Source organism: Myxine glutinosa, chromosome 8 (assembly GCF_964187855.1).
Source record: "Myxine glutinosa chromosome 8, kmMyxGlut1.1, whole genome shotgun sequence".
Classification (NCBI taxonomy): domain Eukaryota; kingdom Metazoa; phylum Chordata; class Myxini; order Myxiniformes; family Myxinidae; genus Myxine; species Myxine glutinosa.
Window position 1 is genome coordinate 106,030,693 of NC_136268.1, and position 27,252 is coordinate 106,057,944.

The 27,252-nt window shown below is 45.6% G+C and overlaps 1 protein-coding gene across 1 annotated transcript in view; it reads left to right on the forward strand.

The window, feature by feature from the left end:
• Positions 1-27,252, forward strand: part of DMXL2 (Dmx like 2) — a 169,035-nt gene that overhangs the window by 42,800 nt on the left and 98,983 nt on the right. The window contains exons 7-9 of the mRNA XM_078783981.1: positions 17,926-17,992; positions 18,138-18,295; positions 19,049-19,253. Coding sequence (XP_078640107.1) covers positions 17,926-17,992; positions 18,138-18,295; positions 19,049-19,253 — 430 coding nt within the window. The remainder of the gene's footprint in view (positions 1-17,925; positions 17,993-18,137; positions 18,296-19,048; positions 19,254-27,252) is intronic.

A 27,252-nucleotide genomic window follows, 5' to 3' on the forward strand; every position in this document is an offset into this window, starting at 1 on the left:
TTTTCCTATTCATCAACTGATCTAAAATGGCTGATATTTCATTAAAACAATTATTGTTGTTTCCTGCCTCCTTACTACCTAACAGCAGTAATAGTCTATTAACTAATTGTGATGAACTCAATCCAAGTTTATCTACAGCATTAAGAATATCTTTTTCCTTCTCATTTTTCTTACCTTTACCCCTAATATACTCCCCGTAATCAATCGCGTTTAGCAACTCAATATATACCCCATCTTCCTCTCTTTCCATATCAAGTGGGGCATCCAAATATTTTGACCCACTGAGCCCCGTTTTTGTGAGAAGAAACAGTAATCTAGGGGTTAATTTAACATTTGGGTGAGTATAACTCAAAAACATTAACTCGTCATGAAATGTATATACCCCCTCGTTAAGAAGAATATACTCTCCTGGTTTTCCTGCTGAAATGAGTCCCGTTTTGGTTAATGTTATGTACCTTCTATATTCATTGTCTTGAAGAGCTTCCACAACATGATAAGAAAGTTTATTTGTCTCCCCAAAGTCTCGGGATGATTGTGTTGTTTCTATATCTGTAAGTTCTTGATTCGCTAGTTCATCCAACTCTCGCAACTCCTGTTGTTGTTTGGAAGTATATGTTATCGCGGGAACTTGATCTGATAGGTTAATCAGATCAGGCACTTCCTGTTTTTGGGCTGGGGTATATTCTATCGCAGGAAGTTGAATCGAAACCCCCTTTTGCTCGGAAGACTTTAAAAGAGGCTTAAAAAACTTCTCTTGTTTTCTTTCAAATACATCTTCACCTAATAGCTTTTGTCTCCGTTTCTTCTTTATTCCCTCCTGTTGTTTAACAACTTTTGAAAGTAATTGTTGATGTTCCTTAAATTTTCGAGCTCGTTCCTCAGCATTCATTTTATTTATGCAAAGAAATTATTAGTTATTATATCATCTTCTTTAACAATGATATATTTTTTATTTTTCAGTCGTATGTTTCATATGACCCTCAAATTCCTTTTTACTACATAATGTAGAACAATTATCCCTCCAAAAATTAGTTATATCTAATGCATTTAGTTTGAATAAAATAAAAGTATTAGCATTGTTTCTTATTGAGCGACGAGGGAGTTGAAAGTATTGTTACGGTACGCGGTTAAGGATGTTGTTTGCCGAGCGAAGGCTCCGCGACCGAACAGTTGTTCCCCGACGAAACCCGATTCACCCAAACGTTGGCCGTATTGCGCCACAGATATTCAATGGGGAAAAGACTAAGACGACGAATGTGAAGAAAAGGAAGACGAAGGCAAAGAAAGGTTTGGAAATACGATTACTATTTATTACTATTTACAGGCTCAAAATAACCAAGGAGAAGGAAAGATAAGAAAATAATATACAGAAGCTTTTTAGAGACACAGTGAAAATACTAGCTTATACAGACTTAATTACCTACCCAGGACAGAACAAACAAAGACGACTCACACGGGGAATGATGATAGGAATTGGCTGGAAGGAGAGGAAAGTCCAATTTGTTCGGCAGCACGAATCGGCGCGTTCGGCAGCCGCCGTCCCTTCGCGGCCCTGCTCCAAACTGCCGTCCAGGCCCCAAACGGCTGTCGAGTCTTGTTGCTGCTGTAGACGCTGCTGCTGGCGAGCAAGGTGACGAATAGCAAGCTTTGTGCTTCCCTGGATGATCTTCTGCTTTTTGGACCTCACGACTCAGCCCTGCTCTGACGACCCAGCTCTTTCCTGTCCACCTCACCACGCAGCTCAGCTCAGCCTTTCAGCTCATCTCTTGGACTCATCTGCTTGTCTCCTTGGGGAGCGTCCCGCGGTGGGTTATATAGGCCCCGCCCTTCACCCTTTGCGAACCTCCCCCAAGCATTCTCTCTCCGCCCTCTCAAGCCAAACCCCTCGTTCTGGGTTGGATGAGCGGGGCCGACTTACTCTTCCCCTCTATGACGAGGTGGAGACCCGCCTTTCTTCCCCAACCCTGCCTCGTGGTCAATGGCGGCCTTGGAGGGGATGTAATTGCCAAATTGAGGCTTGGCCATTACGAAAGGGGAAATGGAGGTTTTTGGGAATGGGAATGAAGGGAATCTATCTCTTTTACTCGGTGCAAAGGAGTGTCATGTTAATGGACGACAAGGCCTTACCCTAAAACACATAATAAGGATATAAACTGCTGAACAAGGGTTTTATCGGGTCCTGCAATGTGGTGTTTCATGGAATAACTACCGGGACGCCCTTTTTACTTTTACACAACACTGGAGGCAGGAGGCACAGAATAAACAATAATAATAATAAAGCACACAATAAAAAAATACAGTCCTCATATCCGCAACACTGCACCCTCCTCCTCTTAGGCACGTGCCGGGCCTACAACTTTTATTTAGTGTGACACGTAGGTGTAGTTCCCTCTACTTTTAACCTGACCCTGAGTGCGACAGTTTTAAAACATAAATAAATATGTCCCGCTGCTCCATTGCACCCTGCCTAACAGACTCACGCCCACAGTTAACCGAATTGCGGAATGGTCTTCAAACTACACACTGACGGTGGGGAGCATTATTTACAATTGATGCTACTTTTATTTACAAAACTAACCCAGGACCTGTGATCGTTCTTTCTGAGGGGGGAGACAGTCTGCTCTGCATCAATGCACCATGAAAGCACCCAAAATGCACCAAAGCACCCTCAAGCACCAATCGGTGCAGTCACCATAGTTCATCAGTGTTCATGAATAAAAATAACCAAACAACCCCTAACCCTGCAGGTGGTCTCTTGCTCTTCGGCTCCCTCTGCTGGCTATTACTATGTTCTTCCAGATGTTGTCATTTTCCTTTGCTGGCGGCCTATTTTTTTTTTTTTTTTTTGTATACAAGATCGAGGCTCGTGAAAGAGCGAACATTAATCACACAGAAAGACAAACAGACACACAAAACAAATAACATCGGGAGCGGTAGACAAGATGGGGAGAGAGGGGGAAGGACACAAACACAACATTTGAGAGCAGGGACCGAGAGACATGGAGACATCGAGAGAACTGTGGGAGGGAGAGGGCTTTGGGGGGAAGCAATGGGAAGGGGGGGGGGGTGGGAGAGGTATAAAACATATGGACACTGCCAAGACTTCCAGGAAAGAAGTTGGAATTTCAAACAAGGTGGATCTGGGGTGAATTAGTGGGGGTAGAAAAGATCAAGGTTTTGGATGGGGGAAGATAAGAGATGGTGGTGAACAGCTGTTTTGAAGACCTGGAGGGAGGAGTGTGATTGAAGTGAGTGTGGGAGTTTGTTCCAGAGGCGGGAGAAAAGAGGAATGAAAGAGTGAAGGTGAGCAGAGAGCCAAGATTTCGGCAGTTTAACCATCAGAGGGTGGCTGGCAGATCTTGTGCGACCTGTAGGAATATTTGGGGGACAGAGCACAGAGAGAGCTGGGGGAGCAAGGCCGTAGAGGAGTCGGTAGAAGACAGAAAGACCACCTACCTGCCTGCGGTGAGTGAGTGAAAGGCCCTCAGAGATAGCTTCATCGCGGGAGATTCCAATGATTCTGAAAGCTTTGGATTCAACAGCGTGAAGCCGACCCAGGTGTGAGGCAGGAGCACCAGCCCATAGGGGAGAACAGTATTCCATTGAGCTGCGGATGAAAGCCTTGTATGTGGTGAGGAGCTCAGGTGTGCCTAGGAAGGATTTCGCACGACGGAGGATGCCCAGTCGGCGACTGGCTTTGGAGGCCAGCTTGGAAATGTGGTTTTCCCAAGAAAGATCATGGCAGATGGTGAGACCCAAAAGCTTGAGCGACAGAACTTCTTGGAGAGGATTGTTGAGAAAGTAGATGGGAGGGTTGTCCAGTCGATCTTTTCGGAGAGACATAGTAAGAGTGTGAGATTTGTCAGGATTGAAAGACATGTTCCACATGTTTGACCAGTCTGTGATTTTGTCCAGGTCTTCAGAGAGTGAGGAGGCTGCAGACTGCCGATCTGAGGGAAGAGGAATGGAGCGGCAGAGAGTGGAGTCATCAGCAAAGAGATACAGAGGATTTTCCAGAGAGTCGGAGAGATCATTCATAAAGACCAGAAAAAGCACAGGGCCCAGCACACTGCCTTGGGGAACTCCAGCCTGAACGGGAAGGGGAGATGAGAGAAATCCATTCAGGGCCACACGTTGACTACGACCAGAGAGGAAGTCCGCAAGCCATGCATGGAGATTTCCATGGATACCATAGGAGGAGAGTTTGGTGAGCAGAGCTGGGTGCCAGACCGTATCGAAGGCACGTGATATGTCAAGGGAGACAGCTCTGATTTCCTGTTTGGCATTGAGGACCTCCATCCATTGTTGAGACAGCAGAAGCAGCATGTCCAGAGTAGAGTGACCTGGTCTGAAACCAAATTGATGATCAGAGATCAAGCCATTGGAGAAGAGGAAAGATTTCATATCCGAAGCAATGATGGATTCCATGACTTTGCTGATAATTGGGAGCAGGCTGATTGGTCTGTAGTTGCAAGGATCTGTTTTTGCACCTTTTTTGTGTAAAGCGGTAATGTTTGCTGATTTCCAGGATGCTGGCAGATGACCTTGAGCAAAAGATAGGGTGAAAAGAACAGAGAGAGGGTGAGATAGAGCGGCAGAGCAGGATTTTAGGACCCGTGGGCTGATGCCATCTGGTCCAGTTGCAGAATCAGAGTCGAGGTTTGACAAAAACTCCTCCACCTTGTCAGGAGAGAAGGTCACAGAGTCCAGGAGCAGTTTGGTTCGACTGGGAAAGGTGGGAACAGAGAGAGATGGGTTTGGGACTAAGGATTTTGAGGCAAACACAGAGTTGAGGCATTCGGCTTTGTCACGTGCGATGTCAACTGTGTGGCCATTTGAGGTAAGGGAGGGGATGGAGGGGGAACAAACACCAGAAACGGATTTGACCAGATGCCACCAGGATTTGGAGGAAGGAGACAGGTTTGAGAGTTCATTCTTGAGTGAGGAGAGATAGTGCTTCTTGGCACTCCTGAGGGTAGACACACACTTGTTCCGAGCTTGGTGGAAGGAACTGAGATTTCCTTCAGTTGGATTAGCCTTCCAAGAGGCAAAGGCAAGTTGTTTCAGGGCAACTGCCTCACCACAATATTCAGTGTACCATGGACGAGAGGAAGGGTAAGACAACTGAAGGCGAGATGGGATAAATCTGTGCATGAGAGAGATCAGTTTGCTTTGGAAGAATTCCCAGGAAGAATTGATGTCAGAGGCAGTGGAGATGGGAGACCAATCCAGACGATTGATGGCTGCTTGAAGACCGTCCCAGTCGGCCTGAGTGAAATGCCAGACTCGTCGACGCTGAGGAGGCTCTCTGAGAATGGCCAGAGAGATGTCCACTTTGACAAGCACATGATCAGAAGAACCGATTGGAGCAGAAGAAGAGCAGCAGACATTAGCAGGGAAGTTAGTCATAACCAAGTCAAGAAGAGAAGATACTCCATTGGCTGAGATCCGGGTCGGGAAATTGACAGATTGTGTCAATCCCAGTGAGTCACAGAAGTCCTTTGCTGAGGTGCCATGACTGGTGAGAGAGGAACCCACACCCAACCAGGTGGCATGATGACAATTGAAGTCACCACATATGAGGAAGAGAGAGTTGGGATGAGTGGATAGAAGTTGGTCCATGTTGTCAGACAGTGAAATGTAGATGGAGTCATCACTGTTTGGGGGACGGTACAGAACACATATGAACAAAAGGTGGGAGCGGAGAGGAAGCCGTAGCCAGAGGTACTCCTGGGGGTGAGGAGGAGAGAGGGCAGTGCAAGGAGAGTGAGGAAGAGAGTTTTTGATAAAGATAGCCACCCCACCACCAGGCCGAGGCTCAGGTCTATCATACCGGAGGAGGGAGTAACCAGGAAGAGATATTAAGGAATCAGAGACATCTTGAAGGAGGAAAGTCTCTGTTAAGCAGATCAAGTCTGGATTGTCAGAAGCAACCTGTATGGAGAGATCAGTCAGGTTTGAGCGAAGGCCCCGGATGTTTGAGGTCCATACCGTTAATGAAGAGAGAGGGGGAGCATCGGGTACAGGACAGGGGAGGGGAGGAGTAGGGTAAGATGAAGGATGAGAGGGGGAGGTAGGGAGAGCAGTTGTTAGTGTGTCAGCGATTGCAGAAGAGTTCCAAGAAAGGGAAGGATGAGGAGGATGAAAGGTTTGAAGGTGAAGGGATGAGGCAGAGTGAGGGGTTGTTTGAGGGGGGGCAGAGGAAAGAAGAAGGTTGGGGGGGGGGTGGAGGTATGAGATAGAAGGGAGACGAAGTGGGGAGGAGGCAGCTTTGAGGAGGAGGGGAGAGGAGGGAGAATTGGAGAGGAATGGTATGGGGGGAGATTTGAATGGGAGGGGTTGGGGGGGAGTTTTGAAGGGGAGGAGTGAGGGGGGAGTTTAGGAGGGGAAGGGCAAGGGGGGAGTTCAGGAGTGGAAGGGCAAGGGGGGAGTTCAGGAGTGGAGGGGTAGGGGGGGAGTTTAAGAGTGGCGGGGTAAGGGGGGAGTTTAGGAGTGTCGGTGCAAGGGGAGGAATTTGGATGGGAGGGGCAAGAGGGGAGTTTAGAAAGTGGATGATTAATGAAAGACGAACATTGAAAACAAATTGGGTTTGTTGTGATTTTCAAGTTAGCAATCCGGTTCAGAATGATGGAGGAGGGATGGAATGAATGTGAATTTAGACCATGTAGTGAGGGAGACGTATAAGCTATTGAATTTCTTTTTTTTGAGGTGGAATGAGTTGGAGAGGAAATTGAGAAAAGCCTTTTAAATAGGAAGAAAAACAGCGTGTTGTAAAATACCACTGAGTAAAACACTGAAGGGGAAAGGTTATACATATTTAAATAATATTTAAACAGAACCGTGAACAATCTTATGTGCACAAAAATACCAACGGGGGGAGAGCCGAGAGGGACCACCACGAGTCACGTGAAGGGCAAACGGTGGATGGCAAGGAGTTAATGGGGGCGGGGCGAACAGCACACCTGGACAGAAAATACAGGATGAGTCAACAGTACACGTGGAGAAAGGAAAATAAATGTATTTGGTTTTTATCTTGCCAAAACGAAGTTTTTGCAAGATGTATTAGTCAGCTTGTATGTTTGTTTTTTTGTTTGTTTTTTTTTTTGTTTTTTTGTTTGTGGTTAATCATTTTTTTTCCACGTTTAGATCACTCTGTAGACCACAGTTATTATTGGAAACTCCTGTAACTTCGCATATCAGAGTCCTATAGAGATACCCTTCAGCACACAAAATTTTGAAGGTCAAGGTCAAAGGTCAAGGTCACTTTGTGGTCAATCATGGAGGTCGACGAAACCCTTATTTTTTGAGTAACTTTGATCGGATCGTCTCCAAACTTGGTGGGTATCTAGTATATGGTCCCGCGCTCAGCTGATTAGTTTTTGGTGGCGATCGGCCTTGACCTTCCAAGGTCAAAGGTCAAGGTCACTTTGCGGTCAATCATGGAGGTCAACGAAACCCTTATTTTTTGAGTAACTTTGATCGGATCGTCTCCAAACTTGGTGGGTATCTAGCATATGGTCCGGCGCTCAGCTGATTAGTTTTTGGTGGCGATCGGCCTTGACCTTCATTTTGTTTTTTTGTTTGTGGTTAATCATTTTTTTTTCACGTTTAGATCACTCTGTAGACCACAGTTATTATTGGAAACTCCTGTAACTTCGCATATCAGAGTCCTATAGAGATACCCTTCAGCACACAAAATTTTGAAGGTCAAGGTCAAAGGTCAAGGTCACTTTGCGGTCAATCATGGAGGTCAACGAAACCCTTATTTTTTGAGTAACTTTGATCGGATCGTCTCCAAACTTGGTGGGTATCTAGTATATGGTCAGGCGCTCAGCTGATTAGTTTTTGGTGGCGATCGGCCTTGACCTTCATGGTTAGCGCTGGAGGTCGAAAATTATTGACCCCAAGGTCAAATTTTGAAATCGTAGGTACCATATCGAGTAATACCTCATATGAATGCCCTTGATGAGTGCTTCCCAGATCTGTAAACAGTTTGACGCTATGACGTCATTTGATGACGTCATGACGAAAAAACGGAATTTTCATGAAAAAATTATTTCCTCAGTTCTCATCAAAATCTTTCAATATTTCATGTGCGTTGGTCATGAAGACATACTATTCACCATACGAAATTATTAAGGTCAAGGTCAAATGGCAAGATACGGTTCACCCTGTGGGTGACATATGTTCATTTTTTTGTTTGTTTGGTTTTTGGGGGTGGGGGGGGGGGGAGGTGGGGATTTAGAACGTTAGACAGAGTATTATGTTCGGGGTAGAAGGGAAAAAAACTAAGAGCCAAGCAAAACACGATTAAGATAACAAACACCGACGGGGGTACAACTACAAGGCCGCACACGAGGAGCAGAACACGATTAAATAATTACAAGTTACAGGAAATTCAAACCAAAAGTAACTATAATCAAAACAATAACGCATGGACGATAAAATAACGAGTTGAAATTTGACAATCTATCTGGGGAAATGGGGGAGAAACACGTGGTCGAAGAACGAACGAACGAACGAATAAGAATGAATAAACGAATGAGAACAGAGAAGGAAATGTTTTTTTTTTGGATTTTTTTGAGTTGTGATTTACACAAGGAAGAGGGATATGGGGTAAAAAGATTGGGAAAACAGAGAACTAAAGTTATTGGATCACAAAAACACGGACCGCTGAGAAAAACAAAGCCTCAAGGTTGTACAGTGTTCACTGTACAACTACAAGGCCTCAAAACACGACCCGAATTAACACGATTTTCAATACAGGTATGAAAGATTTGCACCGAAAATCTTCGTCGGGAGACAATATATACACCATAAAATAAATAGTTATAACGAAAATACAAATGGGAACAATTACTTAACTTCGATTTCGATGGATAGCATGGAGAGCTGAGAATAAACGAACCCTCGCCAGCAAGACCGGAAACGGAAGTCCGAGTGCGACAGTTTTAAACAGTTATTTTATTATTTGTTAAACGACAGTTATTTGCAATAAAATGCACCCAACGTGTCCATTTTTATTTATGGCCCACAGGGCCGACTAGTGTGGTTCACCTGTGGGGCATCGGTGCCCTGTGATCGAGGTCCGCCAGCAAGATTTCGGGCCCTCATGGCCGGTTCCAGCAGAGGGGCCATGCCCCAACCCATGGGGTCCATAAGTGGTGCTCGGCCACAGACATGTGGTCCATAATGTGGTGCATCGATGCAGACAGCTGGTTCTGGGAGTTCCGGGCGCACAATGGCGGACTCACGCACGCTCCCCTCGGCGCCCAATGGCGCACAGGTCATGTGGGAAACAAAAGGGGGGAGAGACAGATGAGCGAGGGGTAAGGTCACAAGGGTACACATCAATAAGGCAATGCAAGGTGAAATGCGTACGGAGGGCGAAGTGAGAAAGCTCGTCCCTACCGTACGTCACCCCCCTGTCACCTACACTACCCTTGCCCTTACCCCATATGTACAAAATCTACACATTTACAAATGTGTCGCTACTGTCACGTCTTCCCCATATTTCCCCTATACCAAATTCGTCTCCACAATCCCTCTACTTCAAAATTTGCCATCACCAATTCATCATCAATCCTCATAAGGAGGGAGAGATGGAATTACGCACAATGTCACACCCACGTCATGATGCGTCTCACAATCCAAACATTTGCATCATAAAAAATAATCAAAACATGGCATGGTGTGGAGTACCTGTCACCTCAGGTGAGTGGATGCAGATGGTGCGAGGAGACTTCATCCTAACTACTTTCTAAATGACATTAACACACATTACACTACCCGGGGTCTTTCCCTGCCAATCCATTGGCCAACTTACACTATGGGTTCTAAAAACCAATTCCCATTGACCAAACTGTGGTGCTTCTCAATTTGGGGTCTCACTCCCCCGATTCATCTCCCGGTGCCCTTGCACAATTTCTGGGCTGTGACGTGTAGCTCTCCAGCAGGTCTACCCACCTGCACACCTCCACCACTGTAGTTGCCACCCGAGCTTACCTAGCTCCTCACCCTAACATATCTAACTGGGGAAGGCCCCTCCTGGCTCTGTCACCCCACTCGGTGCCCTCTGGCACTGGGCTACCCGGGTCCGTCCTCCGGATCCTCGGGCCCCATCCACAACAACTACCGGCTCCCAGAGCCCACCTGCGGCCTCACCTGGCCGACATCCTCACAGTGGTGGAGTGCCCAAACCAACTACACACACTAACAGGCTACACGCCCAGCCATTTCCACAACACTAATGCACACATCCAAACATCATTCTTCCACCCGCACCACAGATGCCAATATCCAACCACAATTTACCTATACCCTCTACCTAACACTTACACTACCCGCCCCGGGTATTCGTGATGGGGGTCCACTCTTCCCCCATTGACACCTCCACACCATCCACTCCACTCCATAGTTTCCACCATACTCACTCCACGACCATCCATTCCAATACTCCATATATTCCACACTCCATGTATTCCACACAACCATTCTCCATACACCTGTTGGTTGCACACCTGTGCAAGCATACCTGGTGCCACCTGCACCCTCCTCCTCTTCCTGGACCAGTTGGTCAACACAACACGCAATCACCACTACTCCCTCATACACTGTTCCATACACCTGTTCAGTTGCACACCTGTGCAATCACACCTGTTCCTCACACACTTTTCACAATACACTTCCAATCCTCAAACACACGGCATCATCTCATCTAACTACTCCCCTCTGAAACTTGCGCTTCCCAGTCGTCCCTTTAAACTATTGCGCTCCCTCGTCATTATCATCCACACTAATCTACCTACGTCCCCAGCTACCTGTCCAATGTAGCTACCTAACCTTACAGTTACCTATTGTCAATCTCTAGATCCCTACACACGATATATCCTAACCCTCCCGGCCTAGTTTTCACTGCCATCAACCCCATTATCTCGTGCTCCTATGCCCCCCTTGTGAGGGATGACAGAGTTGCCATCCCACCACATGGGGCATCTCTTACTACCAATTTTGCACATCAAATTTCAACAAATCAAAAACTTGCCAATCACTACCCATCATCTGCCAATCATCACTCTGCCAATCCTTTGCCAATCATCAAATTTTGTTTTTCTAATTTCGGGTCCAGACCACTATCCTCATCATTACAGTCTACTTACTAATGCCTCTCGGTGCGCCAATTCACTCCTACAGCCCGGCTTCGCACGGCCGAGCAATGAATGCGGGTTGTTTGGTGCCGGCGGCTGGATGCGTCCGGCACTCGGTGCAGGGAAGGACGCTTACCCGGGCCGAGGTCCCACGCACCACCTCGGCACGGAGCCATCCCATGGCCCGATCTCGACCTGCCGGAACGCCTCAACAAAAGGGCGTCGCCATGACGACCCCTCCTATCGGGCTGCCCGTTCCGCCTAGCGGAGCACGGACGCGGCCGTTCCAAACGCGGCCCAGCGTGGATCACGTACGGCGGTCCTTTCGAACCCGCCGTGGTTCGGATCCCCGCTGGTCCTCGCGGCACGCGAAGCTGCCCGACGTGCACCGAGGACCCGATTCGGCTAAATGTCGTTCTAACCGCTAACCCGGTTACCGTCGATGCCTCACCTGCATGCTTACACGCATACGCTACCCCTTTCACCCTCACTGAGCTCGGTGCTCCAACGCTGCCCGTACACCCCGCATACTTCGTCATTGCATTCGTTCTTTCGCTCACAGACTTGGTCACACACCTGACCACCGAACACCTTTGCACACACTCGTTGTTCGCACACCTCACCAACACACCTCTTCGCGCCCCCTTCTCGGTCACCTCCTCTGTGACAATCACAGGTGTGCTCTCACTCGCACACCCAACCACGTGCCTCACTACCAACTCAAGTGTGCATTCCCACACACGCTCTACCATTCCAGGTGTGCATCCTTCCATTCCAGGTGTACATCCTCTCTCACCTGTCACAACCAACTCACGCTCCGTGTCACTCTCACTACTTTCACCACCACTCTTGACAGCGCACTCACCCTTACTCTCGACAGCGCACTCTTTCCTCATGCACCTGTCCGTTACACACCTTTCTCGCGCACACTCTTGCGCACACTCTCCCGTTACACCCTCTGTAACACTCACCACAGGTGTGCATTCTTCCTTACTTTTGACAGCGCACTCTTTCCCCATGCACCCGTCTGTTACACACCTTTCTCGCGCATCCTCTTGCGCACACTCTCTCGTTACTTCCTCCGTAACACTCCCCACTCCGCGCTTCCATGTGCCCCCTCGCACACGCGCAACAACCAACTCACTCTTGACAGCACACTCACTCCTCGGCGCGCACTTTTTCCTCACACACCCCAGAGTCGGACATTCTCGCACACCTCCTCCTTCGCACACCGTACCTGTCGCACATTTCACCAACGGCCTCTCACGAACACCCGGATCCAAATCAACCCCCAAGCCGACTGAAGCTCTCCTCACATCATATGCATTTCCGAATGTATCGCCACTCACCTTGGCACCTCGTCTCCACACATCCTTCGCCACCTGCAAACTCTTTATTTGGTTAGCGAGCACAACATCACGATTCGAGCAGCGACCTTGTACATATTCCATCACTTCCTCCTGTATTTCTCTCTTAGTTTCTGTCCGTCTCTTCTTAATTTCACTCACCTCTTCTTCCACTTCCTCTAATTTTTGCTTCACCTCTTTTATTTCCCGGTGCGTCTCCTCAAGTTCGTCCTCTAAGGCTATTTTGACCGTCTCTATGTGCATCCTCACCTCTCGGTCCTTCGTCTCCATTACTTCTGTCACCTCTTCCAACCTCATTGTCAGTCCCTCACGTACCATCTGACATTGCCTCTGTGTCGCTATTAAGTCATTTTTAATGTCATTTTGTGTCGCTTTTAACCCTCCTAGTACCGCAGTGTTACTTTGAACCTGCTCCACTAACTCCGTTTGTTCCACCGTCAGCTGTTCCACCTCCTCCGTCAGATCTTATATTCCCCCCTGTAACCTAGCCGTATTATTCCTCACCTCTTTCTCTATACGCTTTTCGCCTCGCTTTACCTCCTCGCGTACCCCCGAGACCTCCTCACTTACACCTCGTCGTATCTCCTCCTTCATCTCCTCCCTCTCTTTTGTAGATGCCACCCTCATCTGTCCCAATTCATCCCTCTGAGCATCCAATTTGGTTTCTACCCCGATTTTCACCTCCTCTATCTGCTCTCCCATTTGTTTAATTTCTCGGGCGGATTGCTCCCCTATCTCCCGCAATTTGTCTTCCATCCTATTTTCTAACCCCATTAACCCATTTTTCACCCCCTCTATCTGATTCTCCTGGGCAGCCATTCTATTTTCCACCCCCGTTAACCCATGTTTCATCCCTTCTATCCCATTGTTTAACCCCTCAAACTTCTTGTCTAATCCCTCAAATTTCTTGTCTAATCCCTTCACCGGTACCCCTCGCTTCGTCCCTCATTACCCCCAATTGCTCACCCTGAGCATCCATCCGGTTCCCCATTTGCTCACTCTGAGCATCCATCCGGTTCCCCCATTTGCTCACTCTGAGCATCCATCCGGTTCCCCATTTTGGCTTCCAATTGCTCACTATTCTTGTCCATAAGGGCCTTCATTTGTATCATAAAAAGGTTCAAATTCACCAGCGGCGCTGCTACGGTCGCGGGCGCCGCTAAATTTGGTGCCGCTACACCCACGTGCGTGAGGACGCCATTTTGTGCGCCTGATACCCCCTCAACCACATCCTCCATATACATTTCCCCGAGGTCCTGGGTCGATTCCACCCCGTCTATCTCTCCCACCGGCATCCCGTCGCCTTGACCAGCCATGGCGCGATTTCAAAATTCGGGTTTTTCTTTAAAAACAAAACAATTTCCAGCAGCTTGTAATTTTGAGCACGTTAAGCGCGCTTCGGGTCCGATCCCACTCCTGACAGCAGTTGTTACGGTACGCGGTTAAGGATGTTGTTTGCCGAGCGAAGGCTCCGCGACCGAACAGTTGTTCCCCGACTAAACCCGATTCACCCAAACGTTGGCCGTATCGCGCCACAGATATTCAATGGGGAAAAGACTAAGACGACGAATGTGAAGAAAAGGAAGACAAAGGCAAAGAAAGGTTTGGAAATACGATTACTATTTATTACTATTTACAGGCTCAAAATAACCAAGGAGAAGGAAAGATAAGAAAATAATATACAGAAGCTTTTTAGAGACACAGTGAAAATACTAGCTTATACAGACTTAATTACCTACCCAGGACAGAACAAACAAAGACGACTCACACGGGGAATGATGATAGGAATTGGCTGGAAGGAGAGGAAAGTTCAATTTGTTCGGCAGCACGAATCGGCACGTTCGGCAGCCGCCGTCCCTTCGCGGCCCTGCTCCAAACTGCCGTCCAGGCCCCAAACGGCTGTCGAGTCTTGTTGCTGCTGTAGACGCTGCTGCTGGCGAGCAAGGTGACGAATAGCAGGCTTTGTGCTTCCCTGGATGATCTTCTGCTTTTTGGACCTCACGACTCAGCCCTGCTCTGACGACCCAGCTCTTTCCTGTCCACCTCACCACGCAGCTCAGCTCAGCCTTTCAGCTCATCTCTTGGACTCATCTGCTTGTCTCCTTGGGGAGCGTCCCGCGGCGGGTTATATAGGCCCCGCCCTTCACCCTTTGCGAACCTCCCCCAAGCATTCTCTCTCCGCCCTCTCAAGCCAAACCCCTCGTTCTGGGTTGGATGAGCGGGGCCGACTTACTCCTCCCCTCTATGACGAGGTGGAGACCTGCCTTTCTTCCCCAACCCTGCCTCGTGGTCAATGGCGGCCTTGGAGGGGATGTAATTGCCAAATTGAGGCTTGGCCATTACGAAAGGGGAAATGGAGGTTTTTGGGAATGGGAATGAAGGGAATCTATCTCTTTTACTCGGTGCAATGGAGTGTCATGTTAATGGACGACAAGGCCTTACCCTAAAACACATAATAAGGATATAAACTGCTGAACAAGGGTTTTATCGGGTCCTGCAATGTGGTGTTTCATGGAATAACTACCGGGACGCCCTTTTTACTTTTACACAACACTGGAGGCAGGAGGCGCAGAATAAACAATAATAATAATAAAGCACACAATAAAAAAATACAGTCCTCATATCCGCAACAGTATGATTGACTAAGATAAATACAATTACAAGAAGAATGTCTCCCCCTTGTATAGTAGCTGTCCATAACCGTTTGATTTTTCTCATTAACACAATCGTCAAAGATAACGAGGTTCATTTTTGTTTCATCTAAATCTTGGGGTGAAGGTATATCATCCGTATTATCAGTGAGAGTACAAGTTGTGGTTGTAGGTGATGTGGGTTTTGATTTCTTTTTCCATTTTTGTGGAGTATGAATGAATGATCGTTTTGTTTTCGTTTTTTGTGGAGTATCACAAAATATTTGTATTACATCCTCAATGTTGAGCTCATTTAGTTTGTGTTGAAGCTTAAATAACCCGATTATATCTTCTTTTTGAAGAATGAATGAATGAATGAATGAATGATCGTTTTAAGGCCATTTTCCCCGCTAGAGTGGGGGTTAGCCTTGCGGGCCCCATGACAAGCATGGTTCCCTGTTTGAGGCAATGTTTTTATGGCCGGATGCCCTTCCTGACGCCAACCCTTGGTCACGCTCTTCGATGTGCAGGGATACTGTGTACCTATTCTGAATCCGGGTACACACCGTGATCATTCATCCCAGCAAGCTGGTACTCAATTTGCCGACCTCGGAAGGATGACGGGCTGAGTCAACTCCCCTGGTGTTAATTTAGCGATCGACCGGGATTCAAACCCAGGATCCTAGGATCCCAAGTCGGCACCCTAACCGCTAAGCCAACACCAACACCACTAAGCTTTTTGAAGACCGGCATTAAAACCTTGTGATAGTAGTTGGTACTCTGGCTGAAAACTAGACCTTGTGAAAATTATAAAATTTTCATAATCTAAAAATTTTGGGGTAAGGAGCATCTTTAAAAGTAAACAGGTTTTTCCACATCCACTTGACCCGACTATTAGGCATCTTAACGAATTTGGGAGGTTTCTTATGATTATAAAATTTTATCTTACTTTCCCACATGGGTAAAAAATCATCCATTTTATGAGGTTGAAAATATACAGCGAGTAATCATTCATCATGTGTGTTGTTATCTCTATTTGTATTACTAGGGCATGCCCGTACTATATATATATCTAAAATTATATCCCCCCCCTCTATTTACATGAAATGGTTTGGTCCATTCGCAAAGCCAAAGCGAACGGCTTGCGAGTACGGTGACAATCCCCCCCCTCTATTTACATGAAATGGTTTGGTCCATTCGCAAAGCCAAAGCGAACGGCTTGCGAGTACGGTGACAATCCCCCCCCTCTATTTACATGAAATGGTTTGGTCCATTCGCAAAGCCAAAGCGAACGGCGAACGGCTAAATCGCCATAGCTCGGTAACTACTTCTCCGATTAATATGAAACCTTGAAAAGGCACATCCTCAGGTCCCCAGCAATATACCTGGCAAGTTTCAAGTATATCGGACCCGTGGTTGTCGAGAAACAGCGGTCACAGACAAACAAACACACAGACACACAGACACACACACACACACAGAGATTACTGGAATTATAGATAGATAATTATGTATACATTTTAGAAGCGATTCAACCAACCATCTAATTGTGTTAAATATATCTTGAAATATTTTGAAAATGGGTTCGGCCATTTTATATACCCTGACAAAAAAATTCGAGAAAATCATGAAATCTGACAAATCAGAAATTTTGAAAATCTATTTTTTTATTTTTTGAAAATTGTGAAATCTGAAAATTTGGAAAATTGGAAAATAAGTAATTAATTGGTCACTTCCGGTTTGTGGTGAGTCACTTCCTGTTTTTTGGGTTGAGGCCGTTTCGGTTTGGGGGTAAGGGGGATGTTGGGAATGTGGTGAGGGTGTGGAGGGTGGCCTCGTCTGGAACCTACCATATACATCGACTTGCGTGTGTCTTTGTGTCTGTGTGTCTGTCTGTCCGCAGCATAACGACCCGATGATATCATCCGATCTTGATGAAACTTGGGTGGGAGGTTGATATCATGATCTAGTTGTGTCCTGCCTAAAGTGGGCATATTGCGCCCACTGTGGGCGGAGCCACGCCCGAAAAAGACGTATTTTTAGGGGGTAATCGAGTTCAAGCTACATCTTCTCCGAGGGGTTTGGTGGAATCTGACAGCGGTTTCGATATTTGGTTAGGCGAATGCCATGTCTAGCCCCACGGAGCTCGATTTTTCTTTTTTTCTTTTTTTCCATTTTATTTATTTATTTATTTATTATTATTATTTTTTTTCTTTTCATTTTTCACCGAATTTTCGGTATTGTGTAGCTAACTAACCTCATAACTGATTATACATTATTTTCTATCTCATTTCAAGGTCAGTAGCCTTCGTTTTGACATTTCCGGGCCTGGCCTGTCCGGGCCTGTTTCGGTTATAGTCTGTCCTTTGTCATTGAATGCCGCTCACTCGTGAACCATCGTCGTCTCCTGACTTGTTTTGGTTTATAATGGTGGTTGTTTGAAATTGATGCTGTTGGACCAGGTACATGTTTTTCCATGTTCCACTTGCTTTTATGTTGCTGATTGTTTGTGCATGTCTTGTTGTTCTATCCTTTTACCTTGAGTTGTCCTGTTTGTTGTTTCCATCTAAGTACTTTCCTTGTGATATTTCCTGGTTCACATTCCACATAGTTCGTTGGTTTATCCACGTCCAGTAATGTTCTTGTAATCGTTGTAAGAGTAGAACAATGCCTCTCAATGTCCTTGTCCTGCATGTGCTACATATACATGTGCTCCTTCATGAACCTTAATTGCTAAAAAGTCTTTCTCCTATTCCTTTTTTCTCTCCATTATTACATCAGACCAGCCTCTCCAGTCTGTTTGGTAAAGTTTTCACCTGATGGAGAGTTCTTTGCTACAACTGGAAGGGTAAGGAGACTGTTAGAACGGGGTTGAAGTCTCGTCTGTTCCTGATTATCTGTGTGTACTGATAGGATACATGATGCAATATTTTTTACTACCAGCATACAAAATGGTGATGTTTCCATTGAAAGACTAGAGAGTTCTTCTGCAGGAGGACTGCCTTGTGAAATTGTGGTACCAAAGCAACACACACATGTGCACCACCCCTGATGGGAATCACCCTGGACTGCATTTCTCCTTCATGTATCTGCCTCATCCTCGTGCAGTCACTGGCTTCTCCTGGAGGAAGAATGGCAGGTTCATGCCAAGGTGAAATGAGAATCAAATAGTTTACATCTACAAAAATGGATAGTGTGTCTGTGTCTGTGTCTGTGTCGTTGGTTGTTATCTCCATTTGTGGGTTTCAGGAGGTGAAACGGAGTCCTCCCAGGACCCAAAATGTCCACCTTCACTTCAGTTCAACTTTTCAACTGTTTTCTTTCAACGTATGAAAACGTTGAACCAAGCTGTTCAACGTTTTCATAGTTTTGTTCCAAGCGCTCTTTTCAGGATCATCACCGAACCCTGGATTGCCTCCAGCTGTAGTTCATTTGTGGTAATATTCCCAGGGATGGTGTTGAAAAGCTCAGTGAGGTTCTTCTTTATCATTCCTGTTGCTCCAATTATCACTGGTACAATTTTGATGTTCTTCAGCCTCCAATATCTCTTGACGTGTGTGTGTGTGTGTGTGTGTGTGTGTGTGTGTGTGTGTGTGTGTGTGTGTGTGTGTGTGTGTGTGTGTGTGTGTGTGTGTGTGTGTGTGTGTGTGTGTGTGCGCGTGTGTGTGTGCGTGCGTAAAGCTCTTATGTTCATACGAGAGGACGTTCACATTATTTCTATTACATGATCCATATATGTGTTTGTACATTGATGTCTACTAATGCCTTTGTCCTACATGTGATTTATTGACATGCTCCACAAAGAGCCTTAATTAAAAGTAAAATATGTAATTTAGCTAAAAGGAGTCGACAAATCTATTGTTTTCGATACTTAATGTGTTGGACCTGTGATGCAATGCTGCAGGGGTGCGGTATGCAATGTTCTCCTCACTTCCTGTCTGGATGACATCTGTCGGATATGGCTTGAGACTGCCCTTCCCAAAGAGAAGTTCTCTCTGCTTTCTTCTGACCCTCCTTTCTCACCATCACACCACGTTCACCATCAGGAGCGATTCCCTCTGTCCAATCACAATCTGAAGTATGAAGAAGGACTCCAAAAAGCTTTAGAGGTGTGTGTGCATGTTTGTGTTTGTGTGTGTGTCGTTGGTTGTTTCATAAGGTGGAACAGAGCCCTCCCAGGTCTCGATGTATCAGCCTTTATCTGTGTGTATATGTATGAGTGTGTGCATGTATATTGTATATGCGTGCGTGTGTGTTTGTGTGAGTGTGTGTAAAATATGTGCAACATGTCACACACAATAAGTGTGTAAATAATATACAGTACAACATGTTACGCATAATATGTGTGTTTACAATACAATATGTGTATATATGTATATAGCATATCTATCTATAATTCCATTAATCTCTGTGTGTATGTGTGTATGTGTGTATGTGTGTATGTGTGTATGTGTGTATGTGTGTTTGTATGTTTGTCTGTGACCGCTGTTTCTCGACAACCACGGGTCCGATATACTTTAAACTTGCCAGGTATATTGCTGGGGACCCGAGGATGTGCCTTTTCAAGGTTTGAAATTAATCGGACAAGTACTTACCGAGCTATGGCGATTTAGCCGTTCGCCGTTCGCTTTGGCGTTGCGAATGGACCAAACCATTGCATGTAAATAGAGGGGGGGGGGGGTTCTGTGGTCGTTGCGAATGGACCAAACCATTCATGTAAATAGAGGGGGGGGGGGGGGGGGTTCTGTGGTCGTTACTGCCACGTGGTTTCAAAGTTTTTTTTTGTTGTTGTTGTTTGCACGCATGTTTTTTTGCACCCACGTACGGGCACGCCCTAGGATGTTTACACACACACACCCCTACACAAATATATATATATATTTTTTTTTGGCAAGGAACGGGCACCCACGTACGGGCACGTCCTAGCTTATATATAGTACGGGCATGCCCTAGTATTAATAATACTATCAACGGTACCCGCGCTTTAGGCGGGGCTTCAATTGGGAAGCCCAAATGAAAAGGCAAAATATCAGAAATTGAAGGCTTTTTTATTTTAAACGATTCATATAAACATCCATTGAAACATATCACACGCAAATCATCAAAATCTAACAGTACATTGCGCCCATTTTGAAAAAAGATGTGAATTCTGCAAAACGGAAGCCGCCGCTATACGTCTTTCTCAGTCGCACGTTTATGTGTGAAGAGTACGCGCCGAATCTGTAACACGGAAGCGGCCGCTACACCTGTTTCTCAGTCGCTTTGCACACGCTGCCATGTTACTTCGGAGCCGCACGTTTATATAGGAAGAGTTCGTCAGCAGTCGATCTACTCTCTCCTGCTACGTAGAATAAACATTAAACAGTATTTGTAGAATTTGAACAAAAGCCACATCACTGTTCATATCGGTAAATATTATTCCATCGTGTTTGGAAAAACTGGAAAATTGGAAATCTTGGAAAACTTGGAAAACAATATAGCCTATTTTACTCCCAGGGGTCCCAGGAATACCCACCCAAAATATCGTTGGGATCGGTTGAGCCGTTTTTGCGGTACCTTCGAATGGACGGACGGACATTTGGTGAATTATAGCAAGATGTGTGCATACAATACATAGCACAATGTGTATTTTTACATTATACTGTATACTGTAACACTGTATTGTACACTGTAACACATTATACTGTATGTGTATGCAATACAATATATGTATAATATACAGTGCATTCAGAAAGCCTGGTGTTGGGCTAGCGGCTAGGGTGCCAGCTTAGGATCCTAGGATCCTGGGTTCGAATCCCGGTCGATCTCTGCATTAACGCCAGGGGGGTTGACTCAGCCTGTCATCCTTCCGAGGTCGGCTAATTGAGTACCAGTTCCCTGGTAATTCCCTGTTTGTCGTAAAAGGCGACAAAAAGGGTTGGCGGCAGGAAGGGCATCCTGCCGTAAATCATTGCTTCAAAAAGGGGACCAACAAAAACAACAACAACCACGGTGCCCGAAAAGGCCAACCCCCGCTTTGCGGGGAAAAATGGCCTCTAAAGGTGGTTTTATACAGTGCATTCAGAAAGTATTCAGACCCCTTCACCTTTTTCACATTTTGTTATGTTGCAGCCTTATGCTGAAATAGTTTAAATTCATTTTTTCCCTCATCAATCTACACTCAATACCCCACAATGACAAAGAGAAAACAGGATTTTAGAAAGTTTTGCAAATTTATTAAAAAGAAAAAACTGAAATATCACATTTACATAAGTATTCAGACCCTTAACTCAGTACTTAGTTGAGGCACCTTTGGCAGCAATTACAGCCTCGAGTCTTCTTGGGTATGACACGACAAGCTTTGCACACCTGGATTTGGGGATTTTCTGCCAATTCTTCTCTGCAGATCCTCTCAAGTTCTGTCAGGTTGGATGGGGACCGTCGGTGGACAGCCATTTTCAGGTCTCTCCAGAGGTGTTCGATTGGGTTCAAGTCAGGGCTCTGGCTGGGCCACTCAAGGCTTAGGGACAGCCTTCACAGAGCTGTCCCTAAGCCACTCCTGCGTTGTCTTGGCTGTGTGCTTAGGGTCATTGTCCTGTTGGAAGGTGAACCTTCGGCCCAGTCTGAGGTCCTGGGCGCTCTGTTTCAGATTTTCATTAAGGATATCTCTGTACTTTGCTCCGTTCATTGTTTCCTCAACCCTGACCAGTCCCCCAGTCCCTGCTGCTGAAAAACACCCCCACAGCATGATGCTGCCACCACCATGCTTCACCTTTGGGATGGTATTGGGCAGGTGATGAGCATTGCCTGGTTTCCTCCAGATATGACGCTTAGAATTGAGGCCAAACAGTTCAATCTTGGTTTCATCAGACCACAGAATCTTGTTTCTCACAGTCTGAGAGTCATTTAGGTGCTTTTTTGCAAACTCCAAGCGGGCTTTCATGTGTCTTTCATTGAGGAGTGGCTTTCGTCTGGCCTCTCTGCCATAAAGCCCAGATCGGTGGAGTGTTGCAGTGATGGTTGTCCTTCTGGAAGTTTCTCCCATCTTCACACAGGATCTCTAGAGCTCAGCCAGAGTGACCATCGAGTTCTTGGTTACCTCTCTTACCACGGCCCTTCTCCCCCGATTGCTCAGTTTGGCCAGGCGGCCAGCTCTAGGAAGAGTCCTGGTTGTTCCAAACTTCTTCCATTTAAGAATTATGGAGGCCACTGTGCTCTTGGGAACCTTCAATGCAGCAGAAATTTTGTTGTAGGCTTCCCCAGATCTGTGCCTCGACACAATCCTGTCTCTGAGCTCTGCAGGCAGTTCCTTCGACCTCATGGCTTTGTTTTTGCTTTGATATTCATTGTCAGCTGTGAGACCTTATATAGACAGGTGTGTGCCTTTCCAAATCATGTCCAATCAATTGAATTTACCACAGGTGGACTCCAATCAAGGTGTAGAAACATCTCAAAGATGATCAAGAGAAATGGGAGGCACCTGAGCTAAATTTCAAGTGTCATAGCAAAGGGTATGAATACTTATGTAAATGTGATATTTCAGTTGTTTCTTTTTAATAAATTTGCAAAACTTTCTAAAATCCTGTTTTCTCTTTGTCGTTATGGGGTATTGAGTGCAGATTGATGTGGGAAAAAATTAATTTAAACGATTTCACCATAAGGCTGCAACATAACAAAATGTGAAAAAAGTGAAGGGGTCTGAATACTTTCTGGTAACCCGATGTTTGTTGAAAAGCCTAGTATAGAAAATAACACTGCACAGTTAGAGCAGGAGATTCCGGGTATCTTTCCATCCTGTACCGCGACTCGTGCTATTGGTAGGAAGCGCTCCGAAGAGAAGAGGAAGGTACTGACGTCACGCTTTGCACAGACACTTCTTGTCAAGTACCCTGAAACTAAGTGTCAGCACACACAAGTCAGGGATGGAGGCAATGTTGGCAAGCTCTTTGTAGGTGGGCTGAACTTCAACACAAGGGAAGATGTTCTGGACTCTGTCTTCGGCAAATATGGATCACTCTTGGAAGTGTTGCTGATAAAAGACAGGGGGACGCAAAAGTCGAGAGGGTTTGGCTTTGTCACGTTTGAAAACACAAAGGACGCCCAAGATGCAGAACAGGATTTGAATGGCAAGAATTTGGATGGTCGGACCATAACAGTAGAGAAGGCAGGCCATGGGCGTCGAAGGGGCTGCAGAGGAGGAAAACGTGGAGGTAGTTTCAGGGGTGGCTATGGCTCCCGGGGTGGGAGTAGTAGTTTTGGTGGTGGCCGCAGTCGAGATTACTATGGAGGCTCCCAGAGTTACGGCAGCTCCCGAAGGGATGATTATCAGGGTAGTGGCCGAGAAGGAGACCGCTATTCACGTGACGACAGCGACAAGCACTCCAACCGTGATTATTATGAAAGTTATGAAGAGTTTGAAGCACTGAATGCTGCGGAGCAGCCGAGCCAAGATTCCTACACAGATTAACCGTGAACTCCACGTTCCTAAAGGCGTCCATGTCGTGAATACTTCCAGGCCTCACCACCCAACCACCATGAAACCTGGCTCTCAGCTCGGCCTCCCTAATGTGTAGATTATGAGAAAGTGAAGAAAGCCATTCTCAAAGCCTATGAATTGGTCGCTGAAGTTTACCGGCAAAAATTCCGGAATGCCAGGAAGAGGGAGAGTGAGACCCATGTGGAGTTTGCCAGAATGAAGGAAACCATGTTTGATCGGTGGTGTGATTCGAAGGGGATTGGGAAAGACTTCAAACTGTTGCGACAATTGATCTTGGTGGAGGAATTCAAACAGTGTGTCCACGCAGACATTAAAGTACATCTGGAGGAAAAGAAAGTACCAGAGTTGTATGAGGCAGCAACCGTGGCAGATGACTATGCCTTGACACACAGGATGGGGTTCCACAAACCTAACTTCCCGCCTAGAGTTAGCCAGGGGAGTTATGGTAAATCAGGGGCGGAGAACAAATATTCGTGGAGGCGGCCTAGAGATGACTATGGGGACAAATCTGATACCCCGACTTTTAGGGATCAGAAGACTACAGTTCCAAGACAGACTTATCTTCCGGGGGGCCCGAGACAGACCACGAGTTTTTCCTCCGGGCCTACTTGCGCTTTTTGCAAGAAACCTGGACATTTGATGTCCCAATGTTATGCCCTGAAAAGGAAAAATCAGGAGCGGAGTCAGACTAGTACAACTCTGAATGCATTGGCAAATGCGAGAAATCGTCCTTGGAGGACAGTGCCTTGTGAAGGTTCCCATGCCAAAGTTACGGCATCACAGAACGACCTTGTTCAAGAGGGCTACAAACCTTTTATTTCAGAGGGGTTTGTGTCACTGGATGGAGACTTGACTAACCAGAGACCTGTTAGGGTATTGAGGGACACAGGAGCACATCAATCTTTGATGCTTGAAGGCATTTTGCCATTGTCAGAGAAGACGGCAACTGGTGTGAGTGTTCTTTTACAGGGGGTTGGTGGCTGTGTTAAAGCTCCACTTCATGTCATCCATTTAAAGTCTGATTTGGTGTCAGGACCGGTCACCGTAGGTTTACAAGCCACTCTTCCTGTAGAGGGAATATCTTTTGTTATCGGGAATAGGTGTGAAAACATTTTGCTACATCGGAGACATGCTGAATGGAGAAGGTGGATCAGACTCGGCAACGGTTGCTCGAGTGAGATGTGCATGGAAGAAGTTTCGGGAACTGAGTGGCATGCTGATGAGGAGGAGAGTGTCGCTGAAGCTGAAGGGAAAGGTGTATGCTGCATGTGTGAGAAGTGTTATGATTTATGGGAGCGAGACATGGGTAATGAACGTAGAGCAGCAACGAAGGCTGGAAAGGGTGGAAATGCGAATGGTTCGATGGATGTGCGGAGTATCGTTGAGAGAGAGGAAGACAAATGATGAATTGCGAAAGATGATGGGAATATTGCCTGTGATTGATGCTGTGAAGAGGAACAGGTTGAGATGGTTTGGTCATGTATTGAGGAAGGATGAAAGTGACTGGTTGAGAAGAGTGATGGAAGTTAATGTAGAAGGAAGTAGAGGACGGGGAAGACCGAGAAAGACTTGGCTAAAGATGGTGGAAGAAGAAATGCGGGCAAGGGGGTTAACAAGGAGAGATGCAGAAAATAGGGCAAAATGGAGAAGATTGTCATGGGGACCGCAAGGCTAACCCCCGCTCTAGCAGGGAACATGGCCTTAAAATGCATGTTGTTGTTGTTGTTGTATCGGGAATGATTTGGCCGGTTTTTTACCTTTTGAAAACAGTTCATGAACAATAAACCTTTTGAAAACAATAATAGTACATGGAATCAGAAATATTTACAGTGGATGAAAACCACCACAACGGAAGTGACGAATCCGTAACAATACTAGTAAAAAGCCCGTCAAAAATGACGGCTTGGAACAATTTATTCGACGTGCAACCTCGTCAGCGTGCCAAAGTCTTAAGCCTCAGGCTCGTGTCAGGGGTGCTTATATATTCTTTATTAATTAGACATCACACGGATGTAAATGAACACTCGTTTTACTCTATTCGCGTTGCACATCATGTGCAGCGAATATCACCTCCCTGCGCCTTGTATTTATTGTTATAAAAAAAAACACTTCTGCATACTGCCCTTGAGGTTTGGTTTGAAAGCCACCGTCTACAATTCCATTAGAAGAGACATAATCACTGTTTTATGGAAAATGTTTTTCCAAGTTTGTTTTGTCCTCAAAAATAGACTGTAGTAAAAACACATTAATGTTAAAAAAAATTGTCCTTTAAAACCTACCATTATGAAGGGGGACAGACATCTATACAAACACACAAACTGACATTGTGTTTTATATTGTAGTTGTGTATCTATATATATATTTGTGCAGCGTCTGTCCTGTCCTGTGTTGTGTTGTGTTGTGTTGTCTTGTGTTGTCACTGAACTACTTTCTCAAACTTTTGTGAAATCGTACCAAACTTCTGGTATGCACATATCTCTCCCGTCGGTATGTCCTAAGGCTATTTAAAAAAAAAAAAATTGCAATTTTTTTTTTTGGGGGGGAATTTCTTTGGGAAAAATTGTTTTTTCCAACTTCAATTGTTTATAAAATGTGATATCACGTATATTACAAATACATTTGTGCAAAATAATTGTTTGAATTATGATTGGTTTAATTTAAACCATTACAAAATGGCAACTCGGGTACAGTCATTTATCTATATATCGACACATCTGGGCAGTGTCTGTGTTGTCACTTAACGACTCCCTCAGACTTTTGTTTCCGTGGTTGTGAAGTGTTTTTAATAACGTTGTGGTGATTTTGAATCACGTGGTGGTGAGGTATTTTGAATTATGTGGTGGTGAGGTGTTTTTAAATGACGTGGTGGTGAGGTGTTTTAATATCACATGGTGGTGAAGTGTTTTTAAATCACATGGTGGTGAGGTGTTTTGAATTACATGGTGGTGAGGTATTTATAATTACGTGGTGGTGAGGTGTTTTTAATTAGGTGGTGGTGAGGTGTTTTTAATTAGGTGGTGGTGAGGTGTTTTGAATTAGTTGGTGATGAGGTGTTTTGAATTATGTGGTGGTGAGGTGTTTTGAATTACTTGGTGGTGAGGTGTCTTTAAATGACGTGGTGGTGAGGTGTTTTTAATTTCGTGGATGTGAGGTGTTTTTATTACGTGTTTTATGGCTGTGAGGTGTTTTTATTACGTGTTTTATGGCTGTGAGGTGTTTTTATTACGTGTTTTATGGCTGTGAGGTGTTTTTGATTTTGTGGTGGTGAGGTGTTTTTATTACGTGTTTTATGGCTGTGTGGTGTTTTTATTACGTGTTTTATGGCTGTGGGGTGTTTTTATTTTCGTGGTGGTGAGGTGTTTTTATTACGTGTTTTATGGCTGTGAGGTGTTTTTATTACGTGTTTTATGGCTGAGGTGTTTTTAATTTCGTTGTGGTGAGGTGTTTTTGTTACGTGTTTTATGGCTGTGAGGTGTTTTTATTATGTGCTTGATGGCTGTGAGGTGTTTTCAATTTCGTGGTGGTGAGGTGTTTTTAATTTCGTGGTGGTGAGGTGTTTTTATTACGTGTTTTATGGTGGTGAGGTGTTTTGAATTACTTGGTGGTGAGGTATTTTGAATTACGTGGTGGTG